At 52.5% G+C, this 18,911-nt stretch overlaps 1 protein-coding gene across 2 annotated transcripts in view; it reads left to right on the top strand.

Moving 5' to 3' along the window:
- LOC144806068 (uncharacterized) overlaps positions 1 to 18,911 on the top strand; it is a 65,146-nt gene that overhangs the window by 9,837 nt on the left and 36,398 nt on the right. Inside the window, exons 2-3 of one of the 2 annotated variants that reach the window (XM_078672514.1) lie at positions 11,390 to 11,440; positions 14,154 to 14,504. In XM_078672514.1, the coding sequence (XP_078528640.1) occupies positions 11,390 to 11,440; positions 14,154 to 14,504 (402 nt within the window). The remainder of the gene's footprint in view (positions 1 to 11,389; positions 11,441 to 14,153; positions 14,505 to 18,911) is intronic. The other variant, XM_078672513.1, reaches the window with a different exon arrangement.

The raw sequence follows: 18,911 nt of genomic DNA, 5'->3' as shown, positions 1-18,911 counted from the left end.
CCGGCCCTTGGGTCCGAATTGTGCCCCGGCCCTGAGGTGAGAGTGCGGCCTGTCCGCTTCGGGACAGGGCCGCGCGAGCTTGGGGACCGGGGACCGGGCCTGCCCATTGAGCCTGCGGAAGGAAGGGTCTCCAGGGCCCTTGCCGCCATCTGGGATTTCCCCCCCCCCTTGCATGGGAGAAGTACAGGTGGACAGCGGGTCGACGGAGGCCTGAGTCCCGACTGCCCGGAGGCGGGATTATCGGAGACCGGACTGAGAGCGATATACTGGGCCCCTGGAACAAGTCTCTCCTGGTGCTGAGGACCTCACGTCTATGGGAACTTTCTGCTAACGCTGGGGCATAAGCTTTGAGACGCAGCGTCTAGATGCCCGGTGGCCCAGAGGAGGTACCCTTGGGGGGAATGCCCTACAGCTGATGGAGATGGGAGGATACCGTGTTGCCCACATATAGCGCCACTCAGGACTGGAACCGGCGTCTGGGCCTAGCCTCTCCTCTCCTTATGGTACATCGGATCCTGGGACGCACCCCCACAATGCCCTCCTGGCCCAGTTTGCATGAGTGAGGGACAGCTCGGATAGGTGGCCGTAGCCCAACGTGCCGGCTCCTACAGGACGATTTTTCTGGGGATACGCAAGACAGAGCTACACATGTGACGTCCCTGGTCAGTGGGGGGCCCAGAAGTGGATATAGTGGGCCTGGTGGCCTGGTGCCCGGACCGTATAAGGTATCTGAGTGTGCTGCTGTGCCGACGAGCTAGAGGATAAGGGACGTTTGAGAGGCCCTCCGCCGCAATTCATGATGCGCAAGGATAGAACACCCCGGGCGGTGCAGCCCAACACCATTACACAGTATACTACGCAGAGGCTCCCTTCTCAGAAACTCATTCGCCAGTCAGGTCAGGAGGAGGGGGTCCAGCCCCCGAGGAGCCGTCATGGGCGGAATTATTGAAGGCGATACAGGGGTTCCACTCGGCCTTGGAACGTCAGATCGAGACTATGTCCATCGACGTGAACCTTCTACGGACTGACCTGCGCAAGGTGGCCGATAAAGTCATGGCTGCGGAAGGGAATATTGCTCAACTGCAAGGGGATGTGGCGTCCCTCAAGAAAACGGTCTCCCAACTTTCGGCCATGACGAGGGCCCTAGAGTGGAGGGCGGAAGACGCAGAAGGGAGAGCGCGCCGCAGTAACATCCGTGTGCTGGGTATCCCGGAACGAGCGGAGGCGGGCCACCCGGAGCGCTTCCTGGAGCAATGGATTCATACGGTGTTGTGCTCTGAGGGCTTGTCGGAGTATTTGTGATAGAGAGAGCACACAGAGCGTTGGTCCCACCTCCGAAGCCCGGCGTCCCTCCTCGGGCCCTCATCGCCAAAATTCTGAACTACCGTGACAGGGACTGCATCCTACGAGCGGCGAGGGAATCCAAGGACCTCACTTTTGAGAATGCGAAGGTATCCATCTTCCCGGACTATAGGCAGTTAAACAAAAGCTCAGGGAGATTCACCTGCAGAATATGCTACTCTATCCGGCGAAGCTCAAGGTTCTCTCTCAGGGAAAGGCTCACTTCTTCGAAGCTCCTGCGGATGTGTGGGAGTGGCTCGAGATTCGGGGAGATGATCTCCCTCCTGGAGAACGGGCTGGGGCCCGGAGCACATGGGGGCCTGGACCACGGAGGCGGCGCAGCCGGACGGTGTTGAGGATCCCGTGAGGATGAGAGTGTGGAGAGCAACCGTGTTACGGTGGGAGAAGATGGCTCCCTACACATGGATTTACCGGCAGCGTCTCAACCTACTTCTCCTGGGGAGATCCTGGTCCCTGACACATTACTGCCCTCTGCGGAGGAGGTTTCCCCGACCAGTGCAACGGTCTCAGGGACGGCTGGAGCGCAGGGGCGGGAGCCGGATGGACTATCGTGAGGAGGGGCCATACATCCGATAATTTCCTGAACTCTGGACAAATTACTAGACACTGGTTGGACAGTAAGAGGGCTATGATGGGTGGGGGGGGGGCGCTGCCTAATGCCTGGTATTCGGGAGTGCGGGGCGTGGGTGGGGAACTGGGGGATGTGCTAATGAGGGTATCCTTTATTGCTAACAATGAGGTGGAGGTTGTTTTTGGGTCCTGGAGGGCGGCCTAGGGGGGAGTCGGGTTGGGGGGGAGTTTGGGAGGTTTTTCCCGTTTGGGTACTTGGGAATGCTGTGTACTTCCTGGCACAGGCAGGGGAAGGGCATATTAGTGTGTTTAATTGTTGCAGTAATATTGCTCGTGGGTGGGGGGTGGTTGGGGTTGAGGGACGTAAAGTTGGGGGGGAATGTTGCAGGCATCAGGTGTATTACAGTTCGGGCACTGAAATGGTGGGTCACAGGACGTAGAGCTGTTCGCCCGGATGGACGCTTTCACCACTCATGGCACACAAGTTCTTAAGCTGGAACATGAGGGGGCTGGGCACATGTACCAAGCGGCATAGGGTTCTATCCATCCTCCGGAGACACGGGATCTCTATTGCGTGCCTACAGGAGACCCATCTAGAGGAGGAGGGTGCCCAAAAGTTGGCAAAGAAGTGGAGGGGCCAGGTGTTTCACTCCTCATTCTCAACATATGCTAGGGGGGTCCTAATTTGGCTCGCCCCCGGGGTCCCGTGCGCTGTTCAATATGTGGAGGCGGATATCAATGGCAGGTACCTGCTCCTGTGGATGAAGCTGGACGGGAGGAAACTCTCCGTTTTAAACTCGTACGCACCCAATGTAGACGACCCTGACTTCTTTTTGCACCTACAAGAGGTCCTTGTATCGGATCTGGAGGGCCCACTGCTATGGTTCGGGGACTTATATTGTGTGGTGGACCCCGTATTGGATAGGTCCCCTCCCCGCACAGGGACGAAACCACGCATGACAGCGCGACTTAGAGAGGTGATGTAGAACTTAGGATTCAGTGATGTGTGGCGCCTGGGTAACCCGACTCAAAAACTATTTACGTGTTTTTCCCCCACTCATAACACACAGCAGACTAGACAGGGTACTGGCGGCCAATGTGGACGCTTCTCTCTCCCTAACGGTCACGCATCAGGCCCGTTTTTTATCCGATCACCCTCCAGTAACATGCGTTGCCCAGTGGGAGAACCAGCACTCCCGCCCTCGCACCTGGAGGATGCCGATAGACCTCTTGCAGGACCAGGTGGGGAAGGTTCATGTGGAGACTGCCCTCACGAATTACCGTGACTTGAACTGGGAGGGAGGGGACATTACTTATTCTACCAAATGGGATGCCCTGAAGGCGGTCATACTGGGTAAATGTATGGCCCTCACCTATGGAGTCCGGAAACAGCTACTTCGGGAATTGCTTGACGCGGAGGATGCACTTCTGCATCTGCAAACTTTGCCAGATCCCGACGACCTGGGTCAGGAGTCAGGACGGACGGCTCGCGCGTGTGTACATGACATATTGAACCGTCTAGACAAATACACTCTGGGCCAGTATCGGCAGCACCTCTATCGGGAAGGGGACAAATCGGGCCGGCTATTGGCTTGGATCCTTCGGCGTGAGTTCGCTCCAGAGAGGATTGTGGCCCTGAGAGGCCCCGCAGGAGGAATGGTACACTCGGAGGCGGGCATCCTTCGGGTCCTCCGGTCCCATTTGCAGATGGTGTATGCCGTGGATTCCGAGATTACTGGGGCCTCCTTCCTCCCTTTTCTCCGGGGACTTACCCTACAGGTACTTCCGCAGGAAGCCGCGGAGGAACTGGATGCAGTTTTGACTTCGTGAAGTGAAGGTGGCGATAGCTGGCCTGCCGAGGGCTAAATCCCCGGGTGGAGATGGCTACCCCTCCGAATTCTATCAAGCATTTGCGGACACCCTTGCCCACCCCCTCTTGCAAGTGTACCTAGAAGCGTTTGAACGGGAGGCTCTTCCGCCCAGTATGAACCAGGGCGAAATCTGTATGTTCCTGAAGCCGGGCGGGGATAGTGGCGACCCCGCGGCATACCGACCCATCACCATGATAAATACAGATGTAAAAGATTTAACTAAACTCTTGGCTGCCCGGCTGGCGCCGCACATGGCACACCTGGTACACCCCGACCAATGTGGGTTTATCCCTGGCCGCAACACCGCCATGAATTTCAGACGATCGAACCACATCATTCATTAGGTGCGAGACAGAGAGGACCAGATGGTCCGGGTGTCAATTGATCTCGCTAAAGCATTCGACACCATGGACTGGGGGTACCTCTTAGAGGTCCTCCGGATGGTGGGGATGGGCCCCGGCTTCTGTCGTTGGATCCGCATATTGTACAAAGCCCCCCGGGCCAGAGTGCGGCTCGGCGCAGCACGATCAGAAGAATGGCTCTTGGGTCGAGGCACGCGGCAGGGGTGTCCCCTCTCGCCGCTCCTTTTAGCCCTGGCGATCGAGCCTTTGGCGGTCCAGGTCCGAACAGACATGACGCAATGGGGCATCACAGTGGGCGACATGTGCAATGTGATCTCCTTATATGCAGATGACGCCCTCTTCTATTTAAGGACCCCGCGGGAGTCGGTGCCCGTCCTCCTTCAGTACTTGGACCGCTTTGGTGCGGCTTCTGGTCTGAGAATTAACTGTGGGAAGTCCCTGATTTTCCCCCTGGCAGGCTACGGCTTGGGACCGCTGATGGCCCTGCCGAATCTTGGGCTACGATGTTAGCAGGAGGCCTTCCGGTATCTCGGGATACAGGTAACACCCACGGATGCGCCGGGGTTGGCCCGTAATATTGACCGGGTCTTCAAGTCCTTACAACTATCGGTCACTTTCTGGAACTCCTTGCCACTATCCCTTATGGGGTGACTGGCCGTTGCAAAGATGGTGATGCTCCCTAGGACGCTCTATGTCCTGCAGAATTCCCTGTGCCCAATCCCCTTGCGCGTTTTCCGCACACTTAACACGTTGCTTACGTCGTTACTGTGGGCGGGCCGGCGTAGCCGAGTTGCCCTCCATTCCGTGGTCCGAACATGGGAGGAGGGGGGGTTAGAGGCGCCTAGATTTGACTTGTACTACTATGCGGCACAACTGTTGCCGGCTGCATGGTGGTTCGCGGATGGAGACAGCTGGGAGATGAGCCTACTGGCCGGCAGGGCTGACGAGCGAGTATTGCAGGTGGCATTGATGCGAGGACGGGGTGCAGATGAGGCCTTGTCCAACGTGGTGCGCCACGCGGCTGTGGTCTGGCAGCGGTTTGTGGAGAAAATACTGCGGCGAGCGCCCTTTCATAGGGAGTTGCCGGTGTGGATCCTGGCCCCTGTAGTTGATATGGCGGAACACATGTCCTTTAGGGATTGGAAAATGGGAGGCTGTGAGACTTTGGCGGACCTTTATCCCAATGAGTCATTCGTGTCCTTTGAGCAAGCCATGGAAGCCTTTGGCCAGGGGGAGGAGCAATATTTGCACTATCGGGGCCTTCAGGAGGTAGCAAGGGCGACGTGGCCCCAGTTCCCTGAGGCGCCCCCGTTGTCCCACACCCTGAACATCCTCCTCTCGTGTGGTAGAGGGCGTAAACTGATATCTCTGCTGTATTCGGCCATGAGACAGGACTCGACCCCGCCAATTTCACCTTCCTGGGGGGGCCTGGGAGACAGACCTGGGGCTCACCCTGACCCCGGGACAGCATAAGCGCATAGGGAGCCTTACCCATAGAGTGTCCTGCAATGCGAGATTCAAATTGACACATTTCAACTTTATGCATCGTACCTACTTGGCCGCACTTTCCTTGAAGCGTATTTCGGGAGACAGGGAGGACAACTGCCCCAGATGTGGGATGGAGGGGGCGGGGTTCCTGCACCTGGCCTGGGACTGCCCCTTGGTCGGTAGCTTCTGGAGGGGGGTGGTGGATCGTATACATGCCGTGACCTGCCTCCGGATTGATCTGACCCCGCTTCACTGCCTATTAGCCCAGGTCCCTAAGCCTAGGAAGAGAAACCTTTCCTACAAACTTTTGCAATTAATGTTGGTGCTGGCGAGGCGTAGGGTGGCGATCACCTGGATGGGGCGGAGGGCTCCTGAGTTGTCAGCGTGGCGTAAAGATGTAAGAGAGTGGTCACTGGCTGAGGAGACGCGGATGTAGAGTACCTGCAGGGATGAAAGGTTGCAGGATGATCTCCTTGCATGGCGAGTCATGTGTGCCACGGAGTTGTCTCACAGCGATTCAGATGGCACGAGTGCTGAACTTTTCTCTTCGGGGGAATTGGGGTCTGAGAGGGGGGTGGGGGTAGGTTGGACCCGCTCTAAAATAGATGCACTGCCTGTTCCTCAGCAGTATTTCATGCTATTGATGTGGTCATTACGTCGCTCATGAACACAGCCTAAACTGTACTCACTGTACCACATAGTGCCGTAAAGAGGTTATCGTACTGTATACACATGCTTGATGATTGATGCCAAGTTCGGGGGGTGGGGGGGCATTGTTTTTTCTATGTTGCAAAATCAAAAATAATGTTTTTTTAAAAAAAAGATTAAGACTTTGCTCGTTTGTGCCAACTTTACCCCTGAATCCTAGTTGGCATTGTTCTAAAATCTGATTGTCCTCTGTCCAGGTTAAAGTTTTTGTTTATAAAACTCTGCCTAAAATATTAAAAGTGTTATCTATGAAGGAGATCGGTCTATAGCAACAAGGTTGTGTGCAATCGCCCTTTTTAAAAATGGAAACGATCGTGCTGGTACACCATGTCTTAGGCAGTGGGGCTTTAGTTAGAATATTAAGAATATTTAACAACAGTGGGGCTCAAAAATCTGGTATATATTCAATAAGATCGATGGGCATCCCATCAGAGCCTGGAGTTTTTTTGCCCACACTCTGACATATAGCCTCCTCAACCTCGTTTATTGATAATGAGACTCCAGGTGGCACCCTGTTAATAAAAGGGTCGGGTTAAAAAGCAGGCTCTTCGTAAATAGTGGAAAAGTGACTTTCCCAGCTAGTGCTCATTATGTTGCAGCTGATGGGAGTGAACGGTTGTCCCATTGATCTTAACTCTTTAATGGTAGTCCAAAATATATTACCATTATTTAAGCTGGCAACATTAATGAGCGCATTCCAGTTCTCACCTAATAACTGTTCCTTCCTATTAGCAATAGCCTGCTTATATGTCAACCTTTAGGACTTGACCAAATGATTACACCTAGGGCTTTGAGATAGGGCCTTGCGGAGCTTCCTGTTGACAATTGAGCACTCCTGATTGAACCATCTAGGTTCGGCAGTATTGTACAAATGGGTTTAGACAGCAAGGATTTAATGGCTCCACTGAGTTCGGTAAAGGTGCTGATAGCCACTGGGTGTGGAACAGGGCCTCTAAACAGATGTTAATAAGATTCATGGTTCCCCTAACTATAGAACTGAATCGGTCTGCGTTATTAATGCCTCGCCATACCAGTCTGGGGTTATCTATGGACGGTGATAGATCTCCAGCACCACATTCTGTCTGAGACGTTGGAACTAGAGACATCTGTAAAGTTACTTGTATTGGGTTATGGTCCCCAAAGATTGTGGCCATAATTTCGGCTTCAAGCTAGCTTGCTCCTAAAGCGGGGGAGATAAAAAACATTATCAATTGCAGATGAACAGCCCCTCCCTCTGAATGTCGGTTCAGGGGGGGCATTATCTTTTGTAGTTGCATCAATTTCCATAACATTAATTAAGTTAAGGGTGTTCAAATGGTCCATTAGCTCTCTACCCCTATTGCATGTTTGTCTGCTGCTGTGTGAATATTCGCTTGACCATGAGTAAGATAGCTTAGCATTAAAATCGCCCCCAGACAGATTCCTACTGACTTGAAAGAGTCTTTGGATTTTCCAATAGATGCAATAAATGTAATCACATTTATAAAATGCATATTTGGAACAGAATGAAAATCATTGTTATAAAAATTCATTATCCAAAAGGAAATTCCCCTATTAAATAATTTGCCTAGAAAATTATTGTTATCTGTATGTACAGTTTTTATGCATCCCCGTGTCTTAATATTGACCCAGATTGATAAACCCCCAAATGGTCGACCCTGCTTGGGGGTTGTTGCTAGGATGTTATAAGCCCTTGATTGCATTGTGGTCTGTTCATTTTCCTTTAGCGCCAAGACGCCTCAGCAGTAGTGTGCTCTATAAATATTTTCATTCATTCATTCATATTATGACACTCAAACCCCTCAATATGCAATTCTTGTGTGGCCCATGTTTCCTGAAATAAAAGGATATCTTGGTCTTTAATGAGTTGTACCCAATCTGGCTGGTGAAGTTTAGAGTACAACCGTGCAATATTCCAGCTTAAGATACGGAGGTCTGGACTTGCTGAGGCCTTCATTTGCATAGGAGGGATAAGTGGGTTGTGGGAATAGTACCCTCAGTTTATGGCATGGCATGAGGTAACCTAATAGCAGGATCAGTATTTTCCCCAAAAGTTGATAGTCCGTCTTGGGTCTCTAATCCAGACAAGGCCTGGATCCTATTAGAGGTAGTAACTCAAGAGTAATTGTTGGTGAAAGGAGCATGACTTGGTTTGTAGAAATAACCATGGGGTAGTGCGCATATGTTAGTGCTATTAGGTGTTATAAATTTGCAACCCCTTAGTAGGTGTCTCACCAAAGAAGGTCTGCAAAAGTTAATTAGAATACTTTCCCCTTTGATATTTTTTGTAGATGCACTGACTCACCCAACCCTGCGTGCCATAATAATATCCTTTATTTCGGATACATGGAAGCTTCTATGCCTTGATAGTCAGCCCAACCCAAACATTTATTGTGTAGCTGGTCCCCTGACTCATGCTGATCCCACTTTAAAGTAGGTACTCCTGCCAGTACCAACACATAAGGGCAATCAGCGGGCGGCAGACTCAGGACATCCTGATTAGCCATTCATACTTCGGGCGGCAGGAACATTAATGCACGAGGTACTAGACAACCTGTTCTGATTCGAGCCCCTGGGCCTGTTTAACCTATTAGCACCTTCCCTGGTGGGGTTGGTATTTGAAATGGTTATTGGTAGAGGGGGTGTGGGGGGGAGGACCCGTTTCTATCTATAGGCAATTGAGGCAGCCCCTGGATTGATTGTATATCGGGTGAAGGGTGATTGCGGGAGCAGAAACTCTGGCGGTTTGCGACCCAATTTCAGCATCTAAAATACTCATACCAACACCTACACTAATGATGGCCCTTCTCCCATCAACCTCTTTGATTTCGGCCACATTTTCCCCCACTGTCCCCTTAAAACGTTTGGCTACTAAAATAGCCACCCACCTTCTTATCCAGGGTAGATGAAAAGAACTGCTGGGGAAAGAGTTGTGACCTCATTCTATCCCAATCTTTGGAGAGGAGCTGTGTCTCCTGGAGGAGGCACACCTCTGCCTCCATGTTATCCAGGTAGGGAAAGGATGGACCTCCTTTTATTGGGATTGTTGAGACCTCTCACATTGAGAGTGAGACTTTTCAGTGTGGGCTGGGAAATAGCATGTCATAGTGAGTGCACCAGCTTTAGCCTGTATTTGGGTCCCTGTGATGCCTTTTCCCCCTGAGCCCCCAACGTCTGCCTGGCCTTCATTGCCCTTTGATCCTCTCTTCAACGTCTTTAACCTGCATACCAGTTCTCCACCCTCCCCTCCCTAACTCCAACTTAGAAACCCATTAACCTCAAATTGTCCAGGGCCCGCCTTTCGTGCGTGCGCGTCCTTGGAAGTCGGAATAGTTGGGAACGTGTGTGGCCTGTTCCCCGTGTCTCTACACTCCCCGTGTCTCTACGCTCCCAGCAGATTTGTTCGCCGCCACCCAGCCTTGCAAATGTCACTTATCTGTCCCTCAGTCGTTCACGGTGTCATCATAGGGGAATGTCTCTTTCGACAATGTCTCCAGCACTGCCAGAATTTCTCATGCCATGGTCTTGGGGTCCGGTCTTGTTGCTCGCTCTGTGCTACGCCTCCCGTAGACCTTTCTGCCATCTTTCTCGAGTAGTTTTGATCTGTGGGCCCTCTGTCTCCTCCTGGATTGGATTCTCAATGCCAGCACCTGGCAAGATTTCTGCATGGATATGAGCTGAAGGAGTTTGCCCTGCCATATGAAAATCAGCCGGAAAGGGTGACCCAAAGAATACAGTATTCCTTGAAGACGCATGGTTGCCACTCGGAACTCTCTACACTTTTGATGGGGTATAAGAGCCAGGTCCTGGTACAAAGCTATGGAGTGGTCCTGATATCTTAGTGGTTGCTTGTCGCTGGCAGCACGTAGCATACACTCTTTTAGTTGAAAGTCTGAAATGTAAGCCAAAATATCCGGTGGGGGCGCCCAGTATGCTCCTGAAGAGACCCTGCAGGTATTGTGTGATGTCTGGCCCTTCTTCTTTAGGTGGAACTCCCTTAACACGGATGTTGTTTTGCCGAGACCGATTCTCCAGGTCTTCTCTGTGTGCCTGGAGATCGATCTGTTGAGCCTTGAGCCGGACTATCTCTTGCTGTAGATGCTCCACCTCCTTTTCCTGGGCTTGCTCCTGATCCTCGATGGAAGCAATACGGTCCCCAAAGGCATCGACGTCCCGCCTTATCAAAAGGTGGGACGTTGATGCCGTTTGGGAATGTGTGGCCTCCATCGGTTATCTCCTTCATCTCCCCCGCTATTTACCTTTTCAGCGTCTGCAAGTCGCCTTGTAATGCACCGAATAGAGACTCTAAAAAGGCGTGGGTAACTGGGGCTTCAGAGGTGTCCACATCTTGGCTGATTTGTGTCATTGGGGAGAGCCTCCCTTCTCCGCTGCGGTCATCGGGAGCTTGATCAGCATCTTTTTTAGATTCTGATCCTTCTTGCTTCTCGCCGAGGACATGGCTGCTATATCTCTTACCACATCACCAGACCCGCATGCCTTGTCGTGGGGGTCCCAGCCCCAGTGGGTGGCTGTCACCGGGTTGTCCTCCCGCTGAGCTCCACTACGCTGTTGCTTGATGGTGAGGGCCCTAGGTGTCACTCCCTTTCAGTCTCGTGCGTGCAATGCTGTCTTTGACCGTCTGCTATTGCCCTGCTGGGCATCTGCTGCTTGTTCTCAATACTCTAAGCACTTTGCGCCAGAACCTGCTGTGAATCCCCCTGTAGGTAGTCAGGAAAGTGTGGCGAATATATTGCAGCATTTTGACAGCCCCAAGCAAATTTGAGAACAGACTGGATGTATGTTGCAGAGACGAGTCTGTTCACCCAATGTGAGTGGTGAGATCCACTTTGCTAATTTGCCTGAAGTTATGATGCTGCTGACAGTAGCGTGTCTGCTAAAAGCGATGGCGTGGCTGGTGGAACAATAAAGCCAAATAAGAGAAAGTTATCTTCCGACACCGCAGTCTTCGTGACTGAGACCAATAATGCTGAAGACTCTGAGACTCACAGCAGTATTTTCTCCTTTCAGAGCGTTATTGCTGCAGATGGAGCGAAGCCAAGAAGTAAGCACATTACTAAGGTACCAACAAAGTTTCATATTATTAATTTGTATTAACTTTTTCTCTTTTACAGCATTTGGAAATGCATTTTCTAATTGTGTTGCTTTTTGGTTAGTTTTTTTATTGTAGGCTATTATCTTCGTTTTAAAGGGAAGGATGTTGTAGTGTGTGACCTTAATGCTGCAGTTTGCATTTCATTACCATCATTTGCTTACCCAGGAGAATCTCCAGGTTGTAGGAGGTTTGCTGTTCCAGAGTTCTTTCTTTAGCTTCTGGGCAGTTGTCACTCTGTGGCGGTCTGTGGTCCTGTTTCTCTGCTCTTCTTGTTGTAGCTCCTATCAGACTATGGACTGTTCCCATGAGGTCAGTGGTGACCCCTGTACCTTAAATCCTGCTAATATTCAAAACTAGAGGTCAACTCTACTGCCAACCAGTTACAGTCAATATTGACATGTATTGTTACCCTGCCTGTAATGAATACCAGAGGCTAGCGTTGTTGCTAGCCAGCTCCAGTCACCAGTGGCCCGTCACATATTATCCTCAATAGGATCAATGCCCAAGGCCTGTGCAGCTGCTAACCTGCCCTAGTCAGTAGTGACCTCCCAGACCTGTTATTCTGCATATAATCAGCAAGGCTTCGGTTCTAAAAAACACTCACCCCACATCCTTATGGTATATTAGCAATGTAATTTATTTACATCATACGGTAGGTACCGCACTATATCACACGATCCCAAAAACAAAGAAAATCAAAATTTGCCTAACCATTCAGCACTCCACCTTGTCAAAAATGACCAAATCACACCAAGCTCTATAGCCTGCCACATCACATGGCACACTCAGCCACAACATGACCAGATACCACTGCAGGGATTTGGGGCCATTAATCCTATGTTTGAGGCATGTATGCTGTAGATGTAAATGCTTTGCATACTCCTGCCATCTTGTGTTGGGTCCGGATGTTTGCAAGTTGTTTTTCTTTGAAGAAGTCTTTCCAGTCACGAGGTAAGGTGACTCCTCCTTTTGGTGATAGTGCACATGGGCATTGACTACATTGTTAGATTGTTTTTTTACCCCCAACAGGTTTGGATGTGTATTGCTGCTCTCCGAAACCGTTCTTCGGGTTCCCCTCGCTGCGCAGTCCACTCTACCCTCGACAGTATTGTTTCAGTATGCATTTCTTTGTTCTCTGCGTTTCAGATCAATCGACAAACTATCCATTTTCGATAGAAAACCTTGCGGGCAACCGTCGGGCTACGTAGGGCCAGCCTTCTACAAATGGAATGGACTCCATTCCATTTATTTCCTTGGTACCACACCAAGTACCCTCGCACCGACCTACATCAAGTTTGTAACTTATGCCTCTCTCCGGAGCACAAGGAGGAAGACTGCGACGCTTGTAAGTCGTTGCGGTCCAAGAGGACTCTACCCGATCATCAGGCTCGATGACGAGAGAGGCAGCGCCAAAGCATTCAACACACTGGATATCTTTGCAGAAGAATCTGACCAAGAAGAGATAGAAGCATCCTCCGTAGAAGAAGAGGCCCTCTCGATTCCAGAGTCTGATTCCGAGCTCGAAATCTATCTGGAGTCCCAAGATGTGCCTTCGGGACATGGTACAGTGAGTACCGAAGAACCCTTGCCCCCTAAATCCTCTTCTAAAACTCATAAGGCTACGGCACCACCTCTGCCTTCTGGCCAAAGTCGGCACCGAGACAATGTTTCCAACGCCACGTCCCTCGGCACCAAAACAAACCGTCAAGCCTTCCAGCTCCGGATCGAGTCAGAAGAAATTACCTTCGGATCCGAAATCATCATGCTCCAAGGACAAATCTGGTTTGGAGCCGAAACCCTCCGCCGCGAAACACAATCATGCTTCGGAGCCAAAACCCTCCGCTTCGAAACACAATCTCGCTTCTGAGCCAAAACATTCTAAAGACTAGCCGAAATCCGAGGACAATGTTCTCGAGCCTCCAGAACCAATTCTAGACGTCCTTACCCCGGCATACCAGAATCAAAGAGGAGCAGTCCTATAACTGGGGATGGTCCGGGATGTTCGACAGATTCGCCTTTGGAAACTCTGAGCCCTGCTGAGTGACTCGCGGCTCCCCTTGCGCCTTTTGAACACCTGAGCCCAGCTGAGTGACTCGCGGCTCCCTTGCAGACTTTGGAACACCTGAGTCCAGCTGAGTGACTCGCGGCTCCCTTGCAAACCTCGGAACACCTGAGCCCGCTGAGTGACTCACGGCTCCCCTAAAGATCGTAAGCCCTCTGACATCCTGCTAGAGCCCGGCTGAGTGACTCGCGGCTCCCTGATTCTCCTGGTCCCGCTGGATCCCCAAAGATCACATTGTATCCCCCGGCTCAAGGATTGAGAGCTGTGCGCCGGATACGCACCGATATTGACACTGAACCATAAGACTGTCCCGCTACCCCCATCCTGACAGAGACTTTCTGGGCCCTTGCCCTATTTGTAAATACCTGCCTTTGCTGATCATAAAGATCCTTTTGCATCACGAGATAAAGAACGTTCTTAAGAAGCTACGGTGTGGTGTCTCTTTGTCGTGTGGTGCTGGTATAGTGTGTACGATCCTAGATTCGAGACTCTCCTCCTGAGAAGTCTCTCGCCAGCGCTCGGCTTTTGTACTTAGGAGGTGTAACAAGTCGAGGCGGAGCGCTAATGAGGAGTGGTGGACTCCCGGGACTGATCCTGTTGTGCCTTCTCCCTTGCAGACGGACCCCTGGGAGACAGGACTCGACGAACTGGATGAGGGACCTGACGCCTTTAAGTGGGCGTTTTCGGAGGAGGAGGAGACCACTCCCCCTACATACGTCGCAACGCCCGGACTGGATAAACCCCCGGAAGCAAGATACAGGGGGTGTGACATCACCCCGGAGGAAGAGCAGGCGAGGAGCGGCGTTGGAGAGCGGTTAGAAAGGAGCGGAGAAGGAGATTACCAAGAACAGCGAGGAAACCCCGAAGAACATCGCGGAGGAGAAGGAGAGAGATACGGAGTGCCCGGAGGCCAACGACCCCACGAGCCGCCGTGCCACTCTCCCAGGGGAGGAGCGTGGCTGACCCAGGTACGGCAGCGTATGGCAGTGTGGGCGGGAAGGAAGAGTGTGTAATTACTGTACATAGACCCGCGTTTGTCTCCCGCGTCTTCCCCCCTTCCTTCTGTGTTCTTTACCCCGCGTTTATCCCTCACCTTGTGTCTGCCCTTCCACCACGTCACTGACAGAATTGTATTGCACGTTACACACGGGTGGACTCCTCCCAGCCTCACCTCACACGGCCCCAAAGGTGCAAAACCCCCCCCCCCCTCGAGGTCTTTGAACTAACGGTGCCCTTCTGTTGGCTTCCTTTGCATGGGCTCCGGAGCGGTGAGCTGCCTCCGTGATCATCCCTTAAGGAGAAGCGAGGGAGACCCGAAGACCCCGGAGAGGACAACCGCGCTGCAAAGACGGATCCCAGCCAATTCGCCAGGGAGAGACTCACGTTCAGGACAAGGAGAACTTTAATGCTCAATACTAAACGTGTTATCCCAATAAAACCCTCTTTACCCGCAAGACCTGGTGTCACTCTCCTCCCTGGTTTGCAACCTGTTACGTCAGTTGGTCCTGATCCACTTCCACAATCCCCTTTTCACGGCGGTCCTGAGCAGCCTGAGCAGCCTGCCCTGTCTACAGTGGTGTCAGAAGTTGGATCTACTCCCTCGGACAGCGAGACAATGGTGGATCAGGTCATCCAGACCCTCATCGACGGGCAACAGAAGTTGGAGTGGGCCACCAGATTAGCACAGCTGACGCCGATCGGGCCTTGTTCCGCAGCACCATAACACAGCAGATGGACAGCTTACAGAAAGCGGTACAGACTCCAGGGACCGCTGTCTTGGGGGACCGCAGGCCGGCGGGTCCTCACCCAGCCGGGGTAGCCTTACGGAAATACGTCACGGGGGAAGACCCGGATGCCTTCCTGGTTAATTTCGAGAGCCGCCCGTGCGTGTGGGTGGCCGGAAGAAAAGTGGCCTTTCTTTCTCGCCCCCTTGTTGACGGGCGAAGCGCAGACGGCCTACCAGGTTGCAAACCAGGCCGGTACATCCTCCTATACCGCCATCAAGGAGGTGATACTGGATCACCTTGGGATGGACGCTGAAGCATACCGCATCAGGTTCCGGAAGGAAAAGGGGGTTACTGGGGAAAACCCCAAAACACTGTACTTACGCCTGAAGATGGCCGCAGAGAAATGGTTGCGCCCCGACAACCGGAGTAAAGAGGAAGTCATGACCAGCATAGTCCTTGAGCAATTCATGGAGGCCCTACCCTACGGGACCCAAAGATGGCTAAGACAACATCCAGGACTAACCGCGGCCCAGGCCATAGAGATGGCGGCCAACTACACAAGAGCGGCACCCAGAACATTTCCCTGGGAAACAGAGAAAACCACAAAGACGCCTGTACCAACCCCTAGGACAGAGAAGAAGAAACCAGTCTACGAACCCCTAAAGCCACGACCCTTTAGACCGGAGGTCGCCCCGATGAGGGGTCCCCAGTGCTTTGAATGCGGGGAGTGGGGTCACATCGCCCGGATGTGCCCCCGGAAGAAGCCGGTCGAGGAACCCATGGAAGTCGGGTATATCCCCAAGGCAGTACTGTACACAGCCGAAATGGGACCATCATATTATGTAAGAGTGCTGGTGAACCAAGCCCCGGTTAAGGCTCTCTTGGATTCAGGGTGCAGGCAATCGGTTATACGGGAGTCCCTTCTGATCCCTTCCCAGATAGGGTGGGAGGGTAAGGTACACATCCGGTGCGTCCATGGGGACGTTAAGACTTATCCCATTGCACGCATCTCCATCAAACCAGTAGAGGGGGAGCCTTGCACGGTGAGGGTGGGGGTGGTGGCGTCTCTGCCCGAGGAATTGATTCTAGGGGTGGATAATCCACATTTCCTGGCCCTGTTTAAAAGGGAGCTAGACATTCATCCAGTGGGTGCCTTCTTGTCGGCCGAGCCCTGGGTCATAGACAAGGGATTCAAGTTCGCCCAAGCCAATGACCCCGCCCTCTTAAACGCGTGGGAAGCGGCTCACGTGGCACAAACCACGGCCACGGAGCAACGATACCCCCGCTTCAGTATCAGAGACGATCTGCTATATCGAGAAGGGGAAGAGGGAGACCAGGGACAACTAGTGGTGCCAAAAGACTTCTGCGAACAGATCTTGTTCTTTGCCCATACGCATCTAACCGCAGGTCACAGTGGGGCCGAAAAGACCACTCGGAATATCCTGCGTCTCTTCTATTGGCCCGGCATTTATAAAGAGACAGAGGCCTACTGTCAGCGGTGCGAGGTGTGCCAGCGAAAAAACCTGTCCAAACCCCCGGCAGTCCCCTTACAACCCCTGCCCATCATAGGTAATCCCTGGGAACGCGTAGGGATGGACATTATAGGGCCACTGCCACGCACCACTAGGGGCCACACCTACGCCTTGGTGATAGTGGACTATTCCACCAGGTTCCCTGAGGCTTTCCCCCTAACCGCCCCGACCACCAAGAACGTAGCGGAGAAACTGGTAGAACTGTTTTCAAGAGTGGGGTTCCCCCGCGAAATACTAACAGACCAGGGGACTCCCTTTGTGTCCCGAATGATGGGAGAGGTGTGCAAGACCCTGAACCTGACCCACATCCGCACTTCCGCTTATCATCCCCAAACGGATGGTTTAGTGGAACGCTATAACAGGACCCTAAAAACCACGTTGAAGAAGCTGTTGGGCTCAGAGAACAAAGACTGGGACAAAATTCTCCCCTTAGCACTGTATGTAGTAAGGTCCCAAGTCCAGAGCAGCTTAGGATGCTCCCCGTTTGAGCTGTTGTATGGCCGACAACCGAGATCCCTTCTGGAAATAACCAGAGAAGCCTGGGAAAGGGAAGAGGCACAGGAGCAGCACTCCCTGCTGGACTACACCCAGCAGTTGCGGTCCAGATTGGGAAAATTAAGAGATCTGGCATACTCAAACCTACAGTCGGCCCAGAGCCGCCAAAAGAGATACTATGACAAAGGGAAAAAGAGGAGGGAACTGAACGTAGGAGACTGGGCTCTGGTGTTACTGCCTACGTCTGCCCAGAAGTTCCGGAGTGAATGGAAGGGACCGTTCAGGGTCCTGGAGAAATACGGTGGTACGACTTATAAAATGCGAATGTCGCCCAGACGCACGCAAACCTTCCACATAAACCTCCTGAAGAAGTGGTTAGGACCGAGCCCCCAGCCGTCCCATCTCGTGTTACCTGAAGAGAGAACAGAGTCCACCCTAGGAAGCCTACCCATCAATCCTGACCTTACTGAAGGGGAGAAACAGGCCTTATGGGATGGTCTCCGTCCTTTTTCTCACCTGTTCTCAGACACTCCTGGGTGCACACACCTAGCCGAACACGAGATACACACGACCCCAGGGAGTACAGTCAAACAAAGAGCGTACCGCATCCCTGCTGCAAAAAGAGCAGACGTACGAAAGGAAGTCGCAAGCATGTTGAACCTGGGGGTCATCAGACCATCAAAGAGCAGTTGGTCATCCCCCATAGTCATGGTGCCAAAACCCGACGGGTCTACCCGTTTTTGCATGGACTTTAGGGCTTTGAATGCAGTGTCCACATTTGATGCGTTCCCCATACCCAGGGTCGACGAACTCATCGAGCGCATAGGGGACGCAAGATACATAACAACCCTGGACCTGACAAAAGGGTACTGGCAGGTACCCCTACGGGAGGGGGACCGACACAAAACCGCCTTTGCCACCGAGGAAGGGTTATACGAATTCAACGTCCTCCCTTTCGGACTCCACGGGGCACCCGCCACATTCCAGAGGCTGATGAACAGAGTGTTGGCCCCACATACCGGGTACAGTTCTGTGTATCTTGATGACATCGTCATCTTTAGCCAGTCATAGAAAGAGCACTTAGAACACCTGGCCGCGGTGCTGTCCTCCCTGGGAGAGGCTCGCCTGCACGTCAATGCCAAGAAATCCCGAGCCGCCTTCCCGAAGGTGAAGTACCTGGGGTTCATGCTGGGAGATGGGGTCATAGCACCCCAAGAGGAGAAGATAAAGGCTATCACCGAAACACCGTTCCCCTCCACGAAAAGAGAGCTGAGAGCTTTCCTGGGCCTGGTGGGGTACTATAGACGGTTCATGTAGAATTTTGCGGACATAGCCACCCCCCTGACGAACCTGCTACAAAAAAACGTCCGAAACGCGCTGCCACGACCCCCTGCGAAGGAAGCCATGGACGCCTTCCTTAGTTTAAAGAAAGCCATCACCACCAGTCCGGTGCTTATGCCCCCTGATTTTGGACGGTCCTTTTCCCTTGCTACGGACGCCTCAGAGACGGGCATCGGGAGGACAATGCTGAACATCCCATGCTGTACATCAGCCGTAAACTCCACCCCCGGGAACGGAAATATCCCACCGTTGAGAAGGAGTGTTTGGCCATTCGGTGGGC

The sequence above is a fragment of the Lissotriton helveticus genome, assembly GCF_964261635.1.
Source record: "Lissotriton helveticus chromosome 1_1 unlocalized genomic scaffold, aLisHel1.1 SUPER_1_unloc_43, whole genome shotgun sequence".
In the NCBI taxonomy this organism is placed as follows: Eukaryota; Metazoa; Chordata; class Amphibia; order Caudata; family Salamandridae; genus Lissotriton; species Lissotriton helveticus.
This window is presented reverse-complemented; position numbering and strand designations above follow the sequence as displayed.